This window comes from Pagrus major, chromosome 7, assembly GCF_040436345.1.
Source record: "Pagrus major chromosome 7, Pma_NU_1.0".
Classification (NCBI taxonomy): Eukaryota; Metazoa; Chordata; class Actinopteri; order Spariformes; family Sparidae; genus Pagrus; species Pagrus major.
In genome coordinates, this window is record NC_133221.1 from 17,745,335 (window position 1) to 17,770,168 (window position 24,834).

Genomic DNA, 24,834 nt, shown 5'->3' on the forward strand with positions numbered 1-24,834 from the left:
GATCAATGGCTTTGGGCTTGACGGACAGACAGTGCCCCATGGGTATATTAGGTGTGTCTGTGCTGCTGGGGGCAACTGAATGGGAATATAATTCTTGTAAATGTCAATGAACTGCTGTTTCCTTGTTCTTTGCAGCTGTTTGGGAAAAAGTAAGAGGAAGCTGCAATTTACTTGTCAAAATAAATTTGGGTACATCGGCACAAATTGCCTGTTAGTCTGTGCGTGTGTTCAAAGTTTGTGCACACGTGTGTGTTTGCCGTGTGTGAGACAGAGCCTTGACATTAACACTGACAGACAGCCATTTTTTTTTCTTCACAGTAACCTTCACTGCTCCCCGTGTACACCAAGGGTGTGACCTGCTGTTGGCCCAGCTGACTCAGCCAGACGGCATTCCTGGATGGGTTGAAGTGCACCGGCCCTTGTCCACCACCAGCAACAAGACAAGAGGAAAGAGAGTGCAACACAGTGCAGAGCTTAGAATAAAAAACATGGGCGGTGTGTATCAATGACTTACACCAGGCCATAAATCATTACAATAATGGGAGGTGTCACACTGATACACACACTCACACACACATGCATGCACACATTAACCTCAAAACAAGTTTGCACACACACACACACACACACACACATGCACATGCAGATAAAGCCAGTCCACACCTCTTTCTCTTTCTCACACACTTTATAGGTATGTATAACACCCTCCCTTTGCTGCTGGCTGTGCACGCTCCACCCTCAGCCCTATGAGGACGGGCTGGTTGACCCAGGAGGAGGGGATAGTGGGGGGGAGGTAGGAGCAGACGGGAGCTCAGATTCATTTCTGCTGGTGCTGCTGGAGGCACAGCACATTGCAAGAGGCATAACATGACGCACAAGGAGCCGGGACGCACACACACACACACATGACTATCAAATGGATTACTCTGACACACATGTGAAGTCCAACAAAGCGAGGACAATACAGTGAGCAGGCACACAAAGGACTTGTACAGAACTTCTCTGGCACACTGACAGTTAAAGGAAAATTAAGTGGCATTTCTTGTGCGTCCTGCTTGATTCATTCAGCAGTCAGCTGATTTTACTCAGAGCGGAGGGACTCGAGTTGACAGCAGTGAGGATGTGAATGTTTTGGGGAAAATTCTGACAGCTTCTCTGCAACCACTGAAGGGGATCACAAGTAAGTGGCTTTTATTTACTCTGTGGTGAATGTTTGATTTTTTGCTGAAAGGCTTAGACAAGTGATATTGCTACTGAAATTCTAATTATAACCCTCCAATAATTCTCCTCATTAGTTCATTAAAAAAATTAAAAACTTAAACTCTCAAACGCAAACACTTTGATTGCGTGTGAATGGTTTTGTTTACTGACCATCTTGGTCATCTCTCTGTATATTTGCAGTATCTCAGGTCCGCACGAGACACGCAACTTAAGCTCGGTGTATAGTGTTTTACTATTCATGTTAACTGTTATCTTTCATTAATGTTTTATTTTTCTTAGAGTTTGTCCATGTTGTTATCATTAAATTTACTCAAGTTTTACTTGAAAAAGAAAAACCTTATAATTAAAGAAAATCTGTGTCATTTGATAATCAATGATTTTGAGTAAGAAGAAAACAAATCTTTTTAGTAACAGATCCACAACAGAACACCTGTTTTTGAAGTGCGCCTATGGCTGAAGTGAATGAATGTATTGATTGAAATGTGCCTCATACTTTATTAAACAATTACTGGCATGAAAAAAAGCTTATATAACATGATAAGATGACAATGAATGGTTTTTATGTGATTAATAATATACATGATTTTTCCATACAAATTCGCTGAATGTTGTCGTCTGTTTATTTAAAATTAATAAAGATCACATTCAGTTGATTTGTCAAACAAATAGACACGTTATTCACAAAGCTTTCGATGAAGAATTGATACTTTGAGTATGTATTTATCATGTCTGTCAGTCCTGATATTAACATTTATAATAGATGTTAACATACACAGAATGTCAGGTATTCTTGATTGTAAATGTTTGATATCAGATCCGAGCTGAAAAAGCATGTGCTCCTCAAAGTTTTTCAGGGGAATTAAAAAAGCTCCAGGGAACTGTCAGCTTGTTAATGTGATCTGCTCTAGCATGCAATGTTAATGGACTGTAATGGTGACGGCTCTTAATGCTTTTGTCCCACAGTCACCGAGACGGGGGCAAAATACACCAAGAGAGAGAAAAGGACACGCGTGAGAAAGCTTACCATGCACTGACAACAAGGTGAGAGGCGACAAAAGGCTTATACGGTCACCTTGGGGTGCTCTTCTTCTTTTATGTGCGTGTGTGTATTTGTGTGTCTTGTTTCCATCTGTATGTGTGTATGTGTGTGTGTGTTTGTGTGTGTGTGTGTCCTGCCCGTATTTTAAAAGGCAAATCAAAAAGATGATTAAAAAAGAAAGGTGAGGCTGCCTGTTTATGGTATACACAAATCTGCTTTTAAGTTAGTTGATTTATTGCTTTGACATTCAAACGATTTTTATGACGGAACAACTAATTACTTAAAGGTCCGGTGTGTAGGATTTCGAGGCATTTAGGGTCAGAGATGAAGTGTAACATTCATAATTATGTTTTCATTCATGAATAAACACCTGGAACTAAGAATATCTGTGTTTTTTGTTACCTTAGAGAGAGCCTTTTTTGTATTGACGAAGGTGACGGGCTCCGCCATATTTGTACAGTATCCCAGAATGGACAAACCAAACTCCTGATCTAGAGAGGGCCTTGTCACGTCTCAAGCATTTTTAGCGGCTGCTATTGGGGCTGGTGAGGCGAGGCCTATCGCTAGATGCCACTAAATCCAGCACACTGGACCTTGAATAATGTAAAAATGAAAATGAAAAGTTTCTCTTTAAAGAGAAGTTCTGATGACAGCAAAATCACAAACTTTAATTCTCAATGAAAAGCCTGTATCTCTACCATCACACAGTCAGTTTCCACTGGTGTAATCGCAATTAAAGTAGCTTGTTAGTTCAATAGACAAATCACAGTTTGTTGAATTATTTTTTTGGATCTGAGCAAGCTGTTTTAACCAAAGCGCTTCAGGGTTTGTTTTTTTCCATTAATCATGCACTTTTCTCCCTTTTTGTATGTGTGTTTTTGGCACAATCTAAAATATCCACAAAATGACTTCCTTGATTGCAGTCCCCATCAGGAAAAATCATCACCATTACTGTTATTTTCACAGTCAATTTACTCTGGTCTCCAACTGCTTTTTTTTAAAAATGAAATCATGTGGCACAGACCTGATCAGATAAACTATATCCTACAGGCCTGTTTTAGCTGACGTGGTCACACTGTGACCCACTTTCCACCCTTCAGGGGCAATACTGAATTTTCTATCTGCTGTGTCACATGAAAAAGGTCCCTGTTTTGTTTAGGGCACAAGCCTGCTGGCAGTACACTGGTTAATGATACATAACAAGAAAAACAGTCAGTGGTCTTATGAACAGGCTTTATCAGTGCTGATAAGGGGACTTGGACCTTCTTCAGCACCAGTAAGATCTGTCCACTGACCGTATTATGGAAATAAACTCACAGTGATGTTTGTGAATACAGAGCTCAAGGAGCAGTGCCGAACACATACAACTGAAATGTGGGCGCATAATGACTGTATCAGTGTGTTCAATGAGGTGTGGTCCCACATGATTAACATTTAATGGGTTTTTTGTGCAAGAGAAAGTGTTTACTTGTATTGCTCATATGGGCTGCAGTGGAGAGCCTGAGTGGCATCAAAGAGAGGAACACAGAGCTGCGAATATGATTTTTAATAAGCACTGCAGGTGCCTCTTGAAATCGAAAATATATGCAGAGTGTCCATCTGTCATTGAGGCAAGGTATTCAGATGGGGAATTCATGCTGCATGTGAGAGTGTCAATGGGGATCTAATTTATGGGGAATTTTTTCTGCATTCTGGAGTACCTTTGGGGATCCAATTTACTGATATGTGAGGCTTAAAGACCAAAGCGTGGTCATGCCTTCTTTATCATGCAGATGAAGTGCTGCACAGCCCAGAGTGTGGCAGTACATGACTCATCCGGGACTTTATTGCGAAAGAATCTATTGATCCATATGCAAATAAAGTCTCTCGCCCTTCTGAGAAAAGTAGCAGAATACCAAAGCTCATGTCACGTGGTGTGATCTAATGTTTGATTCATATGTTTATTTCCAGTCGGATTAGATGCAAATTGGGCTGTTTCCTGCTGCCAGGTCTGTTAATGAGGATGATATTTCAAATCAAACATAAATGATAACCATATCAGAAACCTTCTCCTTTGTAGTTTTGATTCTTGATGGCAGGAGAGGGTGGATTGGTTAGGACAGGTGAGACAGAGAGGGTGGATGAATGAAAAACAAATAGAGAAACAACAGGTGAGGGGGAAAAATAAAAAATAAAGTAGAGAAGGAAATTAGCAACAGGTTGTTTGAGCGCACACCGGGCTGCTAATGAGGATACATCAGTCCTAATTAACCAGATTGGGTCAAATCTGGTCAAAGGGAACTAATCAGGGGACTGACAAGCACACACAACACAGGCGGGGAAGTGATGGATCTTTCATTATGTCTGGAGTATTGCACCTCGCGCCTGAGCACCTGCTTGTCTGCCATTACCGTTTCACGTTAGCTACTCATTAGCTTTAGATCTGCCAGGCAGGTTCATCCACGCTGTCAGTGTCTTTAAATGCAAATAAGGCGCTCAAATGCACGAAGGTGAGAGAAATGTGTTTCCATGCCACGCAAGCGATGGCAAGACAGAACTGAAGACAAGCAATATTTTGATATCAAGACACAGTAAACTTATTTTTTATTTTTTTAAATTTCTTGCAAAGTAGTTTCTTATGAAACCATGAATCAAACCCGAACATAAAGGACAATAACAGTGTAAACAGCTAAATTTGAATGTATTTTGTCTTCCATTCCAGACATCCATTGAATTCCATTCATTTCAACACTATATATAAGTCTGTCAGTTAGCCTTAGAAACTTGATTAAGTTATGTAAGCCTTCACAGTGTAGATCAGGTTTGGATGGATTGTTGTTACATTATTCAGGTCATCATTAGGTTACATTTTTGTGAGGTGCAGACTTCAATCAATCCGTGCTCTACATTACCACGCAGCAATAATGCAGCATAGTCAAATATTAATGCAAATTTGATTTTTACCTTGGGCAGATTATGCTGAATACGTTTCAAGTCTGCTGATTCAGTTCCATGTGATACAGAAAATAATGACAACAATGGCAGTTTGAGACTGTAAATAAAGGCCAAAAATGATCATCCAATCGCCAGAACAAACGTTAGATCGGTACCTTTCAGCAAAACCAAAGACAAGTTCAAAATTGTTCTTTTTACTTTGTGACTTTACTTATGTTGAGGTTCAATTTCTCTCTTGTCACAACGCTGTGCTGGTGCTCTGCTTAGGTTTAGGCACAAAAACCACTTGGTTAGGTTTAGGAAAAGGTCATGGTTTGGCTTAAAATACATGTTTTGGTCACCACAACAAATGCCTGGAGACTTCCCAATGAAAATGGCCGGTTTTGGGTTAGGATTAGGGTTATGCTACTGAACAGAAAAAAAGAAGAAGAAAATAAAACAGTTTTGGAGGATGAGTTAAGGACCCTTACAGTTTGATGAATGAAGCTGCTCTGTAGTCTGGTGGTACATCAGCGGATACTTCTGTATCTTTTGCCAGATGGCACCAGGGTGATAAGGCTGTGTCTGGGGCAGTTGTTGTCTTTTAGTAACCTTTGGGCTCTGTGCAGGCATCTCACTTCACCGACATCACTAATGCTCGGCAGATGGGCACCAATGATGTTCTTTTAATCACCCGCTGTAGAGTCTTCCTGTCCTGGGCTGTGCACAGACAATGCCGGTTTGTGATGTTTCCAGCCAGGATGCTTTCTATCACTCCTCTGAAAAAGATGCCAAGAATTTTAAGAATCTTAAGTTTCCTTAAGAAGTACAAACTTTTTGTGCCTTTTTGATGTGCGATGAGGACCATGATAGGTTCTCTGTGGTGTTGGTTCCCAGGAACCTAAATCTGTTCACCTGCTCCACCTCAGCTCCACTAACATACAAATATACAAAGAAAAACTTTACATAATGAATAGCGTGCTAACATTTGCACACTGGGATTGTCCTTTAAGTTTTTGTTGCCTTAACTAAAGTTTTTGTCCAATAATGTTTCAGTTGCCTGAAATCAGCTGCAATCCTTCCAGAAAGGGAATCTCATCATTATACTGTATGTACGTATGTCACATCAGATTTATGACCAACATACCCCCTAAGCTTGGCTTACTTTGACTGTTTGTCATTTTGACAAAATAACACTGAAGTGATTATAATCTCATCTGAAAAATGTATCTCGTGGTACATAACATACTTAAGGATGGTTTAACAGGACTTTGACACAGACAGATAGTGTTTGGATCCACAACATAGCTAGAACATGACGTAGTTTGTCAAACGAAATGACCGAAACATGTGTGAACAGCCAGAAAAGAGCACTGAGATGTTGAGAGATGTGAACGGTTGGGAGCTATAATGTTTTCTTGCACACTTTAACTACCTGTTTCAGTCCTCCCTGAGGCACTGTAGATCTGGGATAGCGATAGAGGATGGGGAGGACATGAAAATGGATGGTTGCAAGACGGTTTGCATCTAGAGAGGAAGGCAAGACAAAAATCGACTCCGTCATTAATCATGGTGAAAGCTTTAAAGTAAAGGGGGGAAGCACTGTACTCCACTAACTACTAAAAGCAGTGTCCACAGTCCATCCAGCACAGAGAGATGGAACAATTTGTGCCTAACATTAAGTCGATCAGACAGACGGGAATGCCGTGCTGCGCTTGTGTTATTAAAGAGAGAGCGAATCAGAATACATTTCCAGAGACAGGGTATGTAAAGGAATATGTTAAGCTGCATCCAGCACAATTCTGCAGACAATATTTACCTTCTCAATGTGAAGGAATTTCCTCTGAGGAAACTTTGTTGCCAGAGGTTTTGAGCTATGCGTGGGTCTCCTGAAGTTGAGCAATTTTAAGACAATCCATCTTGATTTCTTGGATGGACAAGTCATGCAAATGAGACATAAGAAAATACTTTAAGTCCTTCAGGAGTTCAGGAAAACAGGGGCTAATTCAGAATCCATCAGAGCAGAGATGGAGCAATCCTCTCTGAATCTGTTTATGTGGAAATGCCTCACACACTTTCCCATACGTGATCAGCCGATGACACCATTACAGACAATTCTTCCTACCAGATATTAATCCTCTTATTTCATTTTATTTAACACAATTTGGAGCCTTTCATTTGGCATTGTTGTAATACCATGGGTTCATTTCTCAGGCCACACTGGTATTATATCACCTCCCTAAGTCATTACACCTTATCTTCACAGAGGGATAAAAAAGGGTCAGAAATTAGTCACATGGGCAAATATACATAATGAGATTATATGTGGGTAAAAAGGAGCGCAGCAGCACAAAGAATCCTCTCATGAATTATGCTGTAATTACAGAGAGGGGCACAAGGCTCCTCAGGTCTGCACAAAGAGAGGCCAGGAGATTCCTTGATGGAAAAAGGCCTCGTTGTCTAAACCTCAAATTAAAACCTGAAACGGGAAAAATAATAAACAGATAATAAGAAAGAATATTACTAATTTTGATCCAGAAGACCTTTAGGCAGGAACAATTTGAGCAGAACCAATTCAACAGAGGAACCTAACGAAGGTTGCGCTTGGTTTTGCCATTTATGGCAGTGCTGTGGCTGACTGGTGTGGCCGCAGGGATTCACACAAACCAAAGAGTCGTTGTCCAACTTAAGAGGAACGGTTCCACTCAGATTCCCTTCCTGTCACCCGCGGCTCTACCTTCACGCTGGGTGGAGTGGTCCAGCTGGCCCGGCCTGTCATGCATTCATCTGAATACATTCCTTTGGCAAAGCCAGCATGTAACACTTGACAATATGTTCAGCTGTGTTATCGCACGCACCCAGCAGTGAGAACGCTATATTATGAGCAAATTGGCCATTAAGTCTCAGCGGAGGAGTGAGAACAACCTTGTAATGTCTTGTTAGTCACACTCAATTGCACAATAACATGACTTCAGCTTCAACTTTACTGTCCCCCTTGCAGCCAGGTAAAACATAGAAGTGACATTGGCAGGCAGACTCAGGTGCAAAAAACATCATAAAACACATGAATTCACTTTAAGTGACAACCAGAAACTTAAAGTTTCTGTATGTTAGCCCATCATGTATGGGAAAAGTAATCGTCAGCTGGGTCATTGTGAGCTTTAAAAGGTATAATATGCAGTGTTTCTGCCTTAAAATCAATGCTCATTTTGACGGCTGTTTAAGATTTAGTTTTAGTCTTTCGACAGAAATGCGCTTCAGTTTAAGCCACATTTTATTCAGTTTCATCCTTCATAGTCTTAGTCAAGTTTTAGTCAACAAAAAGCCAAACATTTGAGCCACCTCTTTGTCAAAAGTAGGTAGTACCGTCAAATACGAACATAAAAATCCAAAACTGATGAAACAATTAGTCGATTAATCTTTCAAATAAACTGCTCTGTGATCTTAGACACAGCACTTTGTCTAGATATTAACTGCAATGCCATGTTCAGAGCCGCCATTATGTTTTTTCTGGTTAAAGACAAGTGAAAACAGTTCGAGCATAGTTGCAAGCTGCATGTCCAAATATATAAATGAACAAACTCGCGGGCTATAAACGGAAACGTTACAGGAGCATCATGTGACGCCCATTTAGACACATTTAGCTCATACGTTTCACCCGAACAACAGGACAGTATATGATAAAGCAATCAAAGCAAGCAGAAATGTCATTTGTAAAGCTGATCTAGCGAACTGATGTTAACACATTGACCCAGCTAATGTTAGCCTGGAAGCCAGACATTAGCTAACACATTGGAAGTTAGTTAACATTAGGACTTACAGTTAAGTTAGCTAACGTTAACTCACCGTGGCATTATCATCACGGTGGAACGCCTTCAACTGTCTCTTCAGGTTGGTTGTATTCTTCCAACTTAATCTGTAACCACAGGTTGTTTCTCCGTCTCCTTTTGCTGCATTGTGTTTTCCTTTTTGCCAACCAAAAACCCTCATGTTGTTGACACTAACTTGCTGTCGGTTTGGGACAGCATCCCCTGGGACTATGGGACTTTTGACAAACAATTGTGGGGGAAAAAAATCATACAGTTTTTGAATGATAGTCACAGCATCAAAACTGTTACTTCCTCACATTCTGTTGAGAATTGGTTAATTTTCTGAACGTTTTTAAATACAGTTCTTACACATTGCACTTTTAACCTGTTAAACCTGGCCTTCAAAAGGGTAGGAGCTCAAATTCTCTTTTTACCAAGAGGACATGGTAAAAAATCTCAAGCCTTAGAAGCTGCTCTGTTGTGAGACAGATCATGCAGTTTAACACAAATGATCTTAATGGCCTCTTTAACTACATGTTGAAACCTGTTCTTGATACCTATTGTAGTTTCTCTTTTATTTTTAGAAGTGGAAAATTTTCCAAGCACCTATTCAGCACTTCTCTGTACCTAACCACTCCTTGCACATTAGTCAAAATAATTACAGTGTCAATCAACACGCAGTGTGATAAGTAACAGCTTCAGAGTTGGTCACCTTCTCTTTCCTTATCTTATCATACTCCTTCCACATTTCTATACATTTTTGGGGGCGTTTTTTTCCATTTCCTGCCCTTTTCTCCACTCTTCTTTCATCTGCCTTCGTTTTCCCTCCTACATGTCCTACGTGCAGTTTATTTGACCGAGGACGCCCCCCAGCATCCCACGACTCTGTTTCTGAAATTGTCATCTCATTCCTATCAACTTTCTGGTTCTTTTCAGCCATTTATTTATAAGCAAAGAAAAATAAACGTAAAGATTCATTTGGATCAAGAGAGAGTGTGAGTGGGGGGGGGGGGGGGGGGGGGAGAGAGAGAAAAGAATGCTCAGCTGTATGGGAGAAAGTTTGAGAGGGAACGGAACAAAAACAGGAGAAAAAACAGGAATGTATGGGGGTAAGCATGGGATGAGAGCGATTATGAGAGCGGAGGTGAAGGAATAAGAGTGGTGGGATAGAGGGGAAAGCTGTCAAATCAACCTTGAGAAAATATGAGAAAGAAAATAAACCGCGATGGAACTTGCGTCAAACAGAACTTGAAGCTTTGAAAGATGGATAAACAGACACACTAAGGGCTTATTAAAAAATTGGAGACAGCGGCACGGAAACACAACAATAATCACATGGCAGCATGATTGCTAGAGTCCTCTGGCTCTCATTATTTTCAGGAACATTTCACAAAAGTGCATAAAAGAAGCATTTTATAGTGTTCAAAAATGTAACAGATGCACCAAAGAGAAAAATAAAGAGTCTTTCTCTTTTATCTCTGCATCAACTTGTATTTTTTAAAGAAGGTCGAATTGTTTTGCTTCAGATTCTAGGCGGTTAGATAAGGTCAAATTACTCAGCTGACAAATTTTCCAGGCAATTGGAAATTTATTAAAGTTGGCAGGCATGAAACTAATACTGGTATAACACAGAACAATTAAAATGTTTGTTGATTAAATCTTCACTTTGTAAAAAATAAAAAGCCTCAACAGTCTTGTGATCCTGCAACAGCATGACTCCTGATGGCTCTTTTTGCACCATGGCATCATTTAAAAAAACCTTAACAGATTTTATGGGTTTCTGTCTTGCAGGAATGGAAAGCATCAGTTTGGAAACGGACTGGGATGGGTTAGCCCTCTCCTCTCTGGTCGCTACAGGAAGGAACAACTTCTCCTCCTCGTCCTTGTTTGTCTCTGAACTGAACTCCCTCAATAGCTCTCATGGCGGGGGATCCTTCTTCGGAATCTTCCCCGAGAATGGTTCAACCACCACGCCTCACACCCATCCCCAGCCCAGGGTGAGGGACCTGGGCCTGGCCCGGGCAGAGATCACAATCCTTGCATTGGTGCTGGCTCTTACCACCCTGGGGAATAGTTTTGTGCTGTGGGTGCTGCTGAGGAGGAGGAAGCACAATGCGCCGATGCACGTGTTCATGGTCAACCTGTGCGTGGCTGACCTGGTGGTGGCGCTCTTTCAGGTCAGTTCAGGAGTTATTGACACCATTAAGTAAACAGAAAAACTTGTAGTTTACCTAGTCAATTTGATGAAGCAATCATCATTTGGAAAAAACATTGCACACTGTTGCTCTCAGAAATGGCACCTGTTGCAAAATGTACTTAAACTTAATTGTAATTGTGTTGCAGCCTCAGAATGACCACTCTGACAGTGAAAAATGGTATTAAGGTCATAGCTACTCTATGTATATAAGATGTTCCCGCTTAACACCTGCATGAGATTCGTCCATAGAAAAATTTGTAAGCCCTTTTAAAGGTCCACTGTGTAGTAATTAGGAAACTTTAGGGGGACCTTTTGGGTCATTTAGAATATAATGTTAATCATTATGTTTTCATGAGTGTATAATGACCTGAAAATCTTTGTGTTTGTTACCTTAGAATGAGCCTTTTCATCTTCAAAGTAAGCGAGTCCTCTTCCACGTCAGCCAAAAAAAATGAAAATGAAAATCAAAAATGATAGACACAAGCCAATCAGAGACAGAGGAGGGTGGCGACAAAAGCAGTGGGATCTATAAATGGCCTAGAACAGACAGACTAAAGACTGGCTCTAGTGAGGCCCTTAGTGGTTTTCATGTTTTTAGTGGCCACTGTAGAGGAGGGTGAGGTGAGGGGTGTTCAGTCGGTTGCCAATTTCAACCTCACTGCTACGTGCCAATACACACTGGATCTTTAAATCAGTCGTTTTAAAAGTAGGGTTAAGAGACATCCAGGATCTTTGAGAGAAATCCAGGGTTTCCAGCAAAAAGGGTAATCATTTATTTTCACTATCATTCCATCCATAACACAGTTACATAATGTATGACTATTTCTGTCATGGGTTTTTAAACACGTTCTGTGATAAAACATCTAAAAACAAAATTCTCATCATACTCTGGTCCATAATCTAATTAATGTCAGTTTATGGGTCATTGACATACAAAAAAATGACCAAAACCAACAATGGGTTGTCCATCATTCAATACTCTGTGACTTTCCCACCACCACATGTAGTTTCATTCTCTGTCATTTCCTAAAACAGCTGGGCACTGTAGTTTTCAGCAAAGTCAAACAGGAGTTTTAAAGAAAGCACATGTGTTGGGGACTATTTTCAGCCACGGATTAACGAACAATTGGTGCTCTAGATCTAGGAAGTGTTAACAGCAGTAGCAGCAGGTGTACGTGAATAAGCCTAAGTCAAAATAAACTACAGTGCTCATGTTCATGGTAATTAAGGAATGTGTCACTCGGTGTGACTCATTGAGGCTTTTGAAAACAGTTTTTTGCAACAATGGGGGTGTGTGGCACGCAGAGATAAGCTATATCAAGCTTGATATAATTTATAATTAATTGTTAGCGGTGGTGTTTTCATGGCATTTGTTGACAATGAGATAGGAGATAAGATAACAAGAAATATAAAATATCACCAGACTTGTCCTTTAGTGTTTCTCTCTTACATCAGAGCCAGATTAGAAAAAAACTCTCCACTATACTGCCACATTTATATATTATATATTTTATTTATTTTTATCTGTGTTTCCAGGTTCTTCCCCAGCTAATATGGGATATCACAGAGAGGTTTCAGGGGCCTGACCTGCTCTGCCGGTCCATCAAGTATTTGCAGATTGTGGGCATGTTTGCTTCCTCCTACATGATAGTTGCCATGACGGTAGACCGGCACCATGCCATCTGCTGCCCATTGCAGGCTTACCGTGGGGGAGCGATGTCCCGCTGGAACACCCCTGTCATGGTGGCCTGGGGCTTGGCACTAGTCCTCAGCATACCGCAGGTAAGGAGGGGTGAACACACATATGCAAACAATACTTCACACGCACTTGGGCACATGGTGAAATTGGAAATGAGAACTCAGCGGGTGTTCACGCCCTGATTTCTACAGTAGCACTCAAGATGTTGGTCTATTTTTAGCCTGATGAGGTCATTGCAGTTCAGTTAATGGAAGAAGAAGCTGACAGTCATGTCTGCGGGTATGCTGACCACCTCCTTTTGTTCGGTCTGTCAGGTGTTCATCTTCTCTCGCACAGAAGTGAACGGAGAGTACGAGTGCTGGGGTCAATTCGCCGAGCCGTGGGGGCTGAAGGCCTACGTCACCTGGATGACCGTGGCAGTCTTCCTCCTGCCTGCCCTCATCATTACCATCTGTCAGGTAATACTGGTTTTGCTGGCTGGACACTGCACAGTCCACAAAGAGCCACTGAGTAGGATAGCTGCAGGCAACATTATCCAATAATGAAGCGTGTGGCATGAATGAAATTCTGTTTTGTTTACATGGAGGGGGCACTTGGCAGCCATTGTTCAGTAACCCGTGGGGGACTGCGGCTGGTGTTATGTAGCATCCCAAGGCAGACCGGCATTCTGGGCTGACTCTCATCAGCACTGCTGCTCTATTTAGGGAAAGATATTTCCAGGGTCCAGCTATTTCCCCTAATTAACACAGCACTTGGAAGACCACTGCTGAGACGGCTGCTCAGAAAATCTGCCCACTGTGAGAACCTCCTGCCAGGAAGTGGAATATACCAGATCTCAGCCAAACATAGAATCCTTGACCCTTTTTCTTTCTCAAATTTCAAATCGAGAGACACTTTTTCAGAAGTATTTAAGATGTTGTTTCTGCAGTGGGAAGTTATCTGAAAGTGTCGACTGACTCAGCTGATTAAGTTCATATAGTTTAATGATATAACTGTATGGCACTGTGGATTGCAGTGTCTTAATCTGTTCAGTCAGTAAGAAGAGCAACGGTTGACAGAAACTTAAAATAAGCAAAAATAAAGCAAGCTGGAGGTATGACTCATAACTTGAGATATTACTTGATTTCAAATATTGTTATAGTTTCTCAGGAGAGCATGAAGAATCATTTCACTGCAATAAAATTTTATGGTGGCATTTCTGATTCATTGCATAAAAATGTCTGAAACTGGTTCATGTCTGATGGTGAAGGCCAACAAACACTCTCACTTTCGTTTCAAATTTCCTGTCCCTGTTAGCAAGCAGAAATGCAAACAAGATAAGCATCTGAATCTGCCACGTGCCACATCATATTCCCAGGCCCAGAGGACCTTTTTTTTCCTAATTTATTTTCCTTTTTTTCAACAGCATTGCTTTGTAATGCATTCAGTGTGGTATACCAAAATACAAAAGTTTACATGTTGTCCATTTTTATACGCCCTTCAGAGATAGTGAATGATGGATTGTATGGAAATCAAATGAAAAATGCAATTTACAGAAAATTAAAAAATGTAATACATCCTTTTAAACATACATAAACAAACTGTGAAATTTGGTTTTAATAAAAAATTGTGGAAGAGTGCACAGTTTTAGCACTGTCATGAAATTTAAGAAATATAGAGTTTTCATATATGTTGTGAAAGTTACCTGTGGAGCCTCCCAACATATACTTTATATCCTCCATGTGTAAAAACCTCAGAAGTTCTCCAAGTATAAGACGTGTAGCAATTAAGGAAGCAAAACAAATACCAATAAAAAATAATATTGTTCTCTGGTATTTGCAATCAAAGGGGCAGGGGATAAAATTGACTGCAGTCTTTGAATGTCTTCATGGACTGTCTTGTTTCCATCATAACCTGCTAATTCTTGAAAAATATTCATTTTTTTTTCAGATAAGAATCTTCCGAGAGATTCACAATAACATCTACCTGAAGTCAGAGAGGATAGTGATGACCGAGATGAAGAAGAATGAAATCCTGTTCCGCTTCCACAGCTTCAAGAAGGAGGACGAGCGGGCGAAAGAAAGGGGGACACGGGCATCTGGAGGAGGAGGGGGGAGGGGAGGACAGCTCTTAAAGGGTGTGAATAACAACCCTCACAATACCAACCATAACAGCCAAGTACCGTCAGCTATTCAGTATAACAGTTGCTGTGGTGAACATGACACAACAACATCGCCTACGCAGCAGCAAATACTGACCAGCTCAGATTGCCACGAGTCGTACACGTCCTACGAGCTGAACTCAGGCTCACCCCGCTGCTCCCTCGACTACGCACCCCCTCACCCTCCATCCACTCCGCCTCCAAGCATCACTAAAGCCATGTCCAAGACAGTGAGGATGACCCTGGTCATCGTGCTGGTCTATACTATCTGCTGGTCACCTTTCTTCATCGTCCAGCTGTGGGCGGCCTGGGACCCCAACCCTCCTAACCAAGGTCAGTCCCATAAGTGCATATCAACCCAATCGCCACAATAAATAAATGTTGGCTGTGTACATTCCTACAAACCAAGGATGTGCTGAAAATTAACATTTGACACATTTACATGTTATCTTCCTCACTGTTGCAACTTCATGTACGTTTATGTTCAATTTTAAAATTTGCTTAAGGTCTGGCTAGGTTTAGACACAAAAAACACTTAGTTGGAAAAGGTCATGTTTTGGCTTACCTGGTACTGTTGCCATAAACACATCTGAAATATGTCCAGTTATCTCGCCATAAATATCTGGTTTTGTTGCCACTAACATGGCTGGAAATTGTCCCGTCGACGTCTTGTTAAAGGTATCCACTAGTTCTCAGTTACAAATGTAAACACCATTTCAAACACTATCACGCCACCACCTTCCCCTCCAACTCCTGACACAAAATTCAGCTTATCTTCATGCGATCGCGAGAAGATACGTATTGTAGAAATGTTGCTATGACACATTTGAACATATCTGTTGTTTGCCAACATGTGATCCTTTGTTCGTTCATTCACTCATTTTTCCCCCTGCCCCTGAGAGAGTCTGTGCCCGGCACTGCCCCATGTTTCCCAGCTCAATGGGTGCGACCCGCATGATTGACAGAAGAATCGACATGGCAGATTTCACAGCCCCTTTACTTAAAACTTTACGTAAGAAACAGGAATTCTTCTCTCCAACGTGTCTGAAATGTGTTGAAATATTCTTTCTCCTGTACATTTCTCTGTCCATCTCTTACTCACAGAGGAGGACACAGTGTAACAGTAGAGGAGATAGCATGCTGTATAGTGCCAGTAACAGGTTGTGATATTTAAAAAGATGGAAAAGTGTGAACTTGTCATAAATTGGGAGAAATACAGCAGAATTGTGACCTGGGGAGGAAACCGGGAGAGGGCAATAAAAAACGTGAGTCTGCGGGGAAAATCGTGAGGATTGGCGAAGTATGTGTGTGCAATTCACCCTCAAAAAGCAACAAAAACAGACATCTGGGTTATAACCATTACCAGTGAATCACTTTAGTTGTTTTTCTCAAATGGGTTAATCCTCCTTATCCAAGTTTATCCATTTAATTGCCCTAAATGTGCAAACCCCATCTGGTTTGCACTGCAGGCAGCCAAAAACAAAAAGCAAAACAAGCAGGTCTGGTTCCTAACAACATCCTCTGATGTGATCAATGCTGATGTCCGTTTTAGTGATTCTAAACACGATCTCACTCATTATTCAGAGGACACCTAGCTCCAGCTCTGATGTAGTAACAGTGAGTGAAATACAAGGTCAAAAACAATGTTTGTTTTGACTCAAAACCAGAAGCCCTTGGATGACATCTCTGGCCTCTGTACATTTTGGCACAGGGAACATGATCTGTTGATGTCTTTACTGGCAGCCAGTGATGGAGCAGGTGAGGCTCTTGTCACCTTAAGCTGCGGCTGATAGTATGTTCTTAGTGGGTGTCCTTTGATCTGAAGCTAAAACAAACAACAGAGGCCAGTAAATAACCAGTTTATATCCCCTGCTGGTTTTGCAACACCGCCAGATGTTGACATTTCACCAACAATAATAACGTGCCAGCAGCGTGCACACATAGTCGAAATCACAAGCAGACACACGAACGAGGCAAGCGTGCACGCACCAAACTCGAGCGTACATGCATATACACAGTGTATGCATCAACATGAGTGAGTCCTTACTGGCAGGCAGCTCCTATCTCAAACATCTCAAACACACAAACACACCCGCCCGCATAAGTGATCATTATCAGCTTTGCCATCTAAAATCAGTTTGTCCTCATCGCTTGTCCTCAAGTGGCCGTGGTGAAATAAGCACCTTCTAGTTATTACATAAAATACTTGTAGCTTTTTCAGCCGTGTTTGTTTTGTTTGTTGGTTTGTAAGCAGGGACACAAAAACTGAATGAATGGATTTCTACCAAACTTGGATGGAGGATGGGTCTCGGCCCGGAATAGAGCCAGCATCCAGGATTTTTTTCTCAATTAATTTCTCCGGAAATAATGCGTGGATCTTGATGCAAAAAATCAGGCATATTTATGTGGCTGGTATCTATGCAAGACCACAATTTGATGTGGATAAAGGGGACTGTTGGGCTTTGGCGGAGGTATGCACTCTACTGACTGGCATTCTAGTTATTAGAAGTGGAAAAAATAAAAAAGGATGTACGTAGGACTTTATCGGATATTTACAGTCCTGTTGCTATTCCTGAAGGAAATACAATGAGAAACAATACTCATGAATGGTTTACATTCAAACTGAACAGTTGTTATACATATACAATGTTTGTTTCATAAGAGAGAACAATGTGGTGTACACCATGACCCAAGTTGGAAGAATTATCTAGCTCACAAACTGTACAAAATTCCCATTTTATTTACAAGCAGTTGCTCTTGTCTCTGTATGTATTTATAATAATAACAAACTTTATTTATGTAGCACATTTCATACAGGGCTGTAGCTCAAAGTACTTCACAAATTAAAAACGAGTGCAAGTACTATGCGATAAAACCAGGCAATTAAATGAGCAACTAGAGCACAAACCTCTTCCATAACACTCCCCTCTAATGTAATCAAGCCAAATCCCATATCAAATCAAACATAGTTAAATCTGCTAAGTTTTGGTTTGGGATACCAGGCACCTAAATACGCCAGATTTTTTTTAACAAGGTCCATCATTGTTCCCTGAGAAATTACGAAAATGTCGAAAAAAACATTTCTTGGATCCGTCCCTTTATCCGGATCTGCACCAAAAGTTAATGGACTCTATTCTGTGCCGAGACCAATCTTTCATCCAAGCCTCGTGGAAATCTTTTCTGTAGTTTTTGTGTAATCCTGTTTACAAAGCAACCAATGAACCAACAGACACAGGCGAAAACATAACCTCCTTGGCAGAGCAAGAGAAGCAGCAACTTGCAAGAACAGGTACACTAAAACACAACATGTAAAAGATAGAAATAAAACAAAAGAAAAAAGAAAGAAAGAATAAAACAGAGGAGAAATGCAATGTTGAATGTTTTTGCGCTTGTCCTCTGCAGGAGTGGCCTTCACCATCCTGATGCTGCTGGCCAGTCTGAACTCATGTACCAACCCGTGGATCTACACAGCTTTCTCAAGCAGCGTGTCCAGAGAGCTGCAGAGCCTGCTGCAGTGTCGGTCGAGACCCGGCCGCCGGGGCTCCCTTCCCGATGACTCCACCACCACACACACCTCCACCAAGGACAGTCTGTACTGACAGAGACTGATGCGACAGAAAATGACACATAGTGACATGTTTGAAAAGACATGCATGGGTGCACACGCGCCCTGTTGCAAGGACGTGCTGTTGCACACAACTCGGCCACCATCACCGCCTCCGGAGAGTGCTGACCTCTACCAGATGTTTCCAACAACAAAGGACAGCTGTACTGTCAACAGGACCTCTATCTGTAATCACCTGTCCTCTCCACCCTAGCAGTGAGGAGGGCTGTCATTGAAGATGTCAACACCATTTTATGAGGGCTCTGTGGAATATACTGTACAGCAGCAGTCAGTGACAGCATCTGCAATGCAAAATGGCCTTGAGAGTAAAAAGATTTTCACCTCATCCGTGGTCGAGTAGGACCCTGTGTGTTGATTGAACACATGAACTATGAGAAAAACTTGCCTTGCTCAGACAGAGCAGAGCCACAGGAATTCAAGGGGTGGGTCATGGCATTAATGGCCTTACGGCACGCCTAATATACACAGCAGCAGACAAAGCTATGGGTGGAGAGAAAACAAAGCGGCAGGCTGAGGGAAATGGAAAGAGAGACACAGACAGACGGCAAGAGAGCACGAGACAGCTGCTGGACTGAGAACAGACAGTGGGATGACATGGATGTTACAGCTGCAGGAGCGGCCCTGAGAAGGCTGCAGTTGAAATCTAATAATGTGAACAAACTTTGTTAAAACACAGAAAGTGGATTACTGAAGGATGCTCGAGGCTGAATTCATATTCACTCAGGAGTTCCAAAGAACAATAGTGATTTGTTAGCAGGATGGATGGAGATTCACTCATGGAGGACAGTGCAGCGGAGTCGAGAAACTGCCCCATGAGACACTGGAGCAATGTGGGTTAACGCAGCAGACAGGAGGAGGGGGTAGACCCAGGAGAATACAAATAAACAATCCAGGTTTCCTCAACCAACCGGGACACAATTATGTGATTGTATTTTGTACAAACACAGCATATGAGGTACACAAAATTACCTTCCTGACGTAAGCTCTAGGTGAATGATAATCCAGAGACACAGGAAGGAAATAAACACTCAACAGCATTCCATGTGCGCTGATGAACAATGTAAAGTATATTTATTGAAAATGTAAGGCACATTAGTTATTATTACTGTTTGTGTAAGATAAATCTTGAATGTTAATCACGCTGGTCCGGTATGTGTAGTAGAAAACAAGGAGATGTCAACACCAAAGATTTTTTAAAGCTCAGCTGTAGAATCAATTTAGGTCTCAATAGCAGAAATGTTGCTTCCATGCAGTCCAACCAAGTGCCTGTAATGTCCAGAGACATTAGTAGAGGGGCCTCCCTCACTGGATTAATCTCTGAACGATGTCAGCCATGTTATTGTTAGACAGAGCAGGAATCATAGGTTATATCACACCACAAGCCATGTCTTCTTATATCCTTTTATTTATTGTTGTATAAATGAAAATATACATACACAGATATATATATATATAATTCTGCTCCTGTTACTGCCTTATGTTCATGTACATTTTTTATTTCACATTTCAGTCTGCATAAAGAGTAATGTATTATGCCCCTCCACTGCATGACTTAAAATAGTAATGTTATGACGTTTCTTTTTATAAGAAGTACGATTATATAAGCCACTGTACAGTAGATGTGATAACGTTCTGTGTGTATAAAGTAAGATTAGAATTTACTGGATGTGGTCAAACTGTTCATTTCTGTTCTTGAAAGGGACAGTTCATCCCCAAAATTAAAAATATTTCTTTTCCTCTTATCTGTAGTGCTATTTATACATCTAAATTGTTTTGATTTCAGTTGCCAAGTTTTGGAGATATCGTCCGTATAATCTCTCGACTGTAATGGACCTAGGTGGCTCTGGGCCTCTGCTGCTCAAAGCACCCAAAAAGCAAACTCAAACTATAAAAGTAAAAAGTATTATTTCTTGGAGCCAACAGCTTCAAACAGTTCACTTGAATAAGGCCATGCATGGGGAATGTCTTGCTTCTCAGAATCTGCTTCAGTGTCGTCGGCAATGTGGCCTAGTTCAGTTTCATTCATTCATCAGTCACTGCCTTTGTCACTACACGCTTTTTTTCCCCGTTTGAGTCTCCCTCTCCGTCTGTTTCCATCTGGTTCATCTTGCTACATCTGCCATGCATGATATGCACTAATAGGTTGAAATCAGTCTTGTGATACTGGGAAGCTAGTGTGCAGTGACGCAAAATAAAAACAATTGTTAATTCCCCTCAAATGCATTGAAACTAAAGTTACAAGCCTGTTTTGAAAATGTTAAGAGTAGAAAGTACAGATGTTATTGTTTTTGTTAAAATGTAGGTAGTAAAAGTAAAAAGTTGGGAGAAAAATACGTATTCAAGTAAAGTACAGCTACGTGAAAAAAACAGTATTTGTGCTTCATTACTTCCCACCTCTGCTCATGACAGTGCGGGATGTAAACATTAATGGCGGGCTTTAACATTTGCTAGCTTAGTTAGTTAGCGTCTCATCTGTGAGTACATGCACCCCTCCTTCTGCGTGGTGATACGAAAACAAAATAGTTCCAACATGAAATTGCTCACAATGAGGTCTGTGGATTATCTTGAGTAACCGAGTCGTGATTTCTGGAAAGAGACACTGATGTCAAGTTTTTCACATTTATTTTTTAGGCGCTTCAAGCACCACAAGGCGAGTGCCATCCGGTTCTATTATATTTGAGAGAAGGCAGACTTTTCTACAGCCAATATCTCCAAAACTTGGCTACTCACACCACAACTATCTGGACGGATATATAGTGCTGCAGGCAAATGGAAAAATATGCGTTTTTGATTTTGATTTGAACTGTTCCTTTAAAGTGCCACTGACTCATTTCAAGCCAGTTCAGCACATCCTTTTTTCATGAGAGAGCAGCGCTCTGCGTGTCCACAGGACAATACTGGGATGCTTTCATGGTGTCTCAGGAGTCCTCGTCTGGGTCGGAGGAGAAGCCTCACCTTTTCCTCTGTGCAGCCAGGGTGTTCGGGCTTTCAGCACGCCACTGTGAATTCGCTCTCGAGATGCAAGCCTCTGCTTTGATTCTCTGCCAAATCAAATGCTAGACTAACAACGTCCAGCGTCTCACTTTGTTGTATCAGGAAATAAATGAACTTCCCCCAAACCCTCGGGGTGTTCATGTATTTTCCTCTTCCTGTCAGGAAGTTTGAGAGGTCAGAGGATGATTCTTCTCTGCTGAAAGGGTCAGACTTCACATCCATCCAGTTTTTCAGATTGATGGGAGAGGCAGAGCACACTTTCATTGTGCATTAGAGAGCATTACACCAGCTAAATAATGAATGTTCTTGGATGAGTTTGCTGGCACATACACCCACTAAAATTAGATCCATCATTGCAGAGAATTTCTCTGTGACTCTGTCTTGTTTCCAGAGGATGGAAGACTTGACAGTAGCTATTACCACCATCACCCCCTCCTTGTCAAAGCATATGATAGATGGTCTATAGGGTAGGTTACTGCTTTTTTGTAATCCTGCAGTGTGTCACTGTGGGTGTGTTTATGCTGAATATCCTGATGCTTATGGATTCCAGGCTGAAGCAAGGTTGATGTCTAAACTCAAGGTCACTTCTTCATTAGAGTGGGGGCAGAGCTTCCTGCCAGGCCCCATGGCTGTGCTGGTGTATAAGGGAAATAAATGAGCCCTCTGTGTGGCTGCCACAAGGGCAGGAAAATAGGTGAACTTCAAATCAATTTCGGGTCAGCCAAGGAGTACATCCAGTGGCTCTGAAGAATGACGGAGCCCCCCCAGCCTTGACCAAAGTCGGCATAAATCAGACCTGGGGCCGGGAGCTTTACTGCGCTGAGCAATGTGTCTGCATTGCTTAACTCCAGACCCCTCCGCAGATCTGATGACTGCCGAGGCTGCTATAAGCTCATTCCAAGACACCGGGAGGCATTTCTGGCCCCAACCAACTTACACAACCAACCCAGTGTCTGGAGAGCACTGGAGCATCTTACTTTGTGAACAGCAAAAGAAAAATGAGCCAGATAATTTATTATGCCTCCAAAACACAAAAAACTTTGCTTCACTTTTCTCCATTCAGCCTGATCATTTTTTGAGTATACTTTCTGTCTGTCAAAGCAGCTGGGAGTTTATTTTGGGAAAGACATTTTTCCTCACATAAAAGGTAGGCCTTTCTGCACCCCATTGCTTTTATTTACAACAGTTTGACTGCGACTGTTTTCAAGGTGAATTTTGCCAAATATAGCCACACTTTTACTTTTATTGGCCCGCAATTATGATGTAGCAGAAACTCTTGCCTCATACGTGTGAGAGCCAAGGGGATCAAGGTTGGCTTTTATTGCTCTCACCCACCTTGTTTTCATTACTTAAAGGACCGCTGTGTTCACACCTCAACACGACCCTGTGATTTTTTTTCTTCATTGTAAAAGCAGGCATGTGGACCGACTCTGATAAAATCCATTTTATGGGAGCTCATTCAACAGGCTCTCACAGGATTTATGTGCAAAGAAAACGTTTGTTGTGGTGTGTCTAATCCCATTTAACCTACTTCATGGCTCTTGGCCAGCTATGAGCAGTGCATGTAAATTTAAAAAAAATGCTCTATTACTGTGGTTGACCTTCTAGTGTGAAATCTGAAGGGGATGTCTGATATGATGAAGGAAAACACATCCACAAAAAAGAAAGAGCGAGAAAAGGGCAACTGCATTGACAGGCAAAGCAGATTAGAGGATGCTCCAACAGGACAGGAAGAGCGGGATAACACAAAACAAAAGCTCAAAAGCTTGGAAATGACAGTGAGTTTATTCACTCAAACCCAGTCAAACTGTTGTGGTTAAAACAGCTGCACATATATAACATGCCTCACTGTACATACACAGCCGTGAAATAGCCGGAACAATAACTGTTATTGTAGTGTAAGGAAGGGGAAGCCAGAAAAGCCTGAAAAGATACAGTCTGTTTTCTGAGTATGTACTTTTCCCTGCGTGTTTGTTGACCTTGTTCTGCTTTGCAAAGAGTGTAAAGAACAAGCAGTAAAAACAATGCTCGTGGCAGAGACAGTAAGTGTGACTTCATGTGAGAATAGTTCGAGCGACGCCAGTTTCCACATTGCTGAATCTCACTAAGCCCATCGGTGTCTGCCCCCGGAGTTGGCGCTTTACACACCTCTGTCAGAGCAGCTTTTCTCTGCCTCACAGCACACACACACACACACACACACACACACACACACACACACACACAATCCAAGATACCTCTACAGTAACTCCTTTTTCTCAGTAAAGATGTTTGTTTTGTTTTTTTACCTCTGCCAAGGAGGTTATGTTTTCACCCATTTGTTTGTTGGTTGGTTGGTTGTTTGGTTGATTGATGGGTTGGTTGAAAGATTGGTTGGTGGGTTGGTTGTTTGGTTAGTTGGTTGATAGATTGGTTGGTGGGTTGGTTGGTTGGTGGGTTGGTTGGTTGGTTGGTTGGTAATCTTAAATTCTGGTTAAGCAGTTATGGGTGGTTTAAAAGAAGTAAACATGTATGTAACGCTGTGATCCTACCCTCTCACTGAAGTTACATAGTGCAGAAACAAGTGATGGGGGGGCGGAGTGACAGAGACAGAGACACCATTCGACCTATTACAAGACACTTTCAAAGCTCCTCAAGCTCAGGAGGTAGAGTGGGTCATCCAGTAATTGGAAGGTCACTAGTTTGATTCCTGCTGCATGTTGAAGCAATGTACTGAGCCCCAAACTGCTCCTGATAAGCAGTTCCGCACCGTGCATGGCCTCTGCCATCAGTGTGTAAATGTGTATATGTATGTGAATGTGACAAGTTTTGTAATGTGCTTTGAGCAGTCAGAAGAGTGGAAAAACACTTTAGAAATGCAAGTCCATTTACTACCATCAAAATGATTTTGAAGTTGTTGTTATTATGAGGTAAAAAGTTACATAATGTTGGGTTAAATTAAATAGGACTGTTGGGTTTTGACAAAGTGCCATGCTTGCTTTGTTATATAATAATATGAAGAAGAATGACAAACTAATAGTACACTCTGTAAACCACTGAAAACAAAATTACAAGGTGCTTGTAAGGTGTAATTAAAACCATGTGTTGTGTAATTATATTAAAATAAATGTGATTCACATTTGTTTGTTTACATGACCTCGTAAATTAGTGTCTGAAACAGAAAACAATCTACAGATAAACAATCCACCATTGAAAGA

At 41.4% G+C, this 24,834-nt stretch overlaps 1 protein-coding gene across 1 annotated transcript; it reads left to right on the top strand.

Moving 5' to 3' along the window:
* The first annotated feature begins 866 nt into the window (after positions 1–866).
* On the top strand, positions 867–20,304 carry LOC141000047 (vasopressin V2 receptor-like). Its single transcript, XM_073470668.1, has 7 exons — positions 867–1,180; positions 2,185–2,262; positions 10,774–11,159; positions 12,716–12,961; positions 13,193–13,336; positions 14,808–15,351; positions 18,421–20,304. The coding sequence occupies exons 3-7, from the start codon at positions 10,776–10,778 to the stop codon at positions 18,615–18,617; spliced, it is 1,515 nt and encodes a 504-aa protein (XP_073326769.1). The 5' UTR covers positions 867–1,180; positions 2,185–2,262; positions 10,774–10,775; the 3' UTR covers positions 18,618–20,304.
* The last annotated feature ends 4,530 nt before the right edge of the window (positions 20,305–24,834 follow it).

What these genes read in the sequence shown, in the direction of transcription:
- LOC141000047 (XM_073470668.1), top strand. Translation starts at nt 10,776, where the DNA reads ATGGAAAGCATCAGTTTGGAAACGGACTGGGATGGGTTAGCCCTCTCC. An exon ending in TGGTGGTGGCGCTCTTTCAG is followed by an intron (nt 11,160 to 12,715) that starts GTCAGTTCAGGA and finishes CTGTGTTTCCAG; the next exon opens with GTTCTTCCCCAGCTAATATG. An exon ending in CCCCAACCCTCCTAACCAAG is followed by an intron (nt 15,352 to 18,420) that starts GTCAGTCCCATA and finishes TGTCCTCTGCAG; the next exon opens with GAGTGGCCTTCACCATCCTG.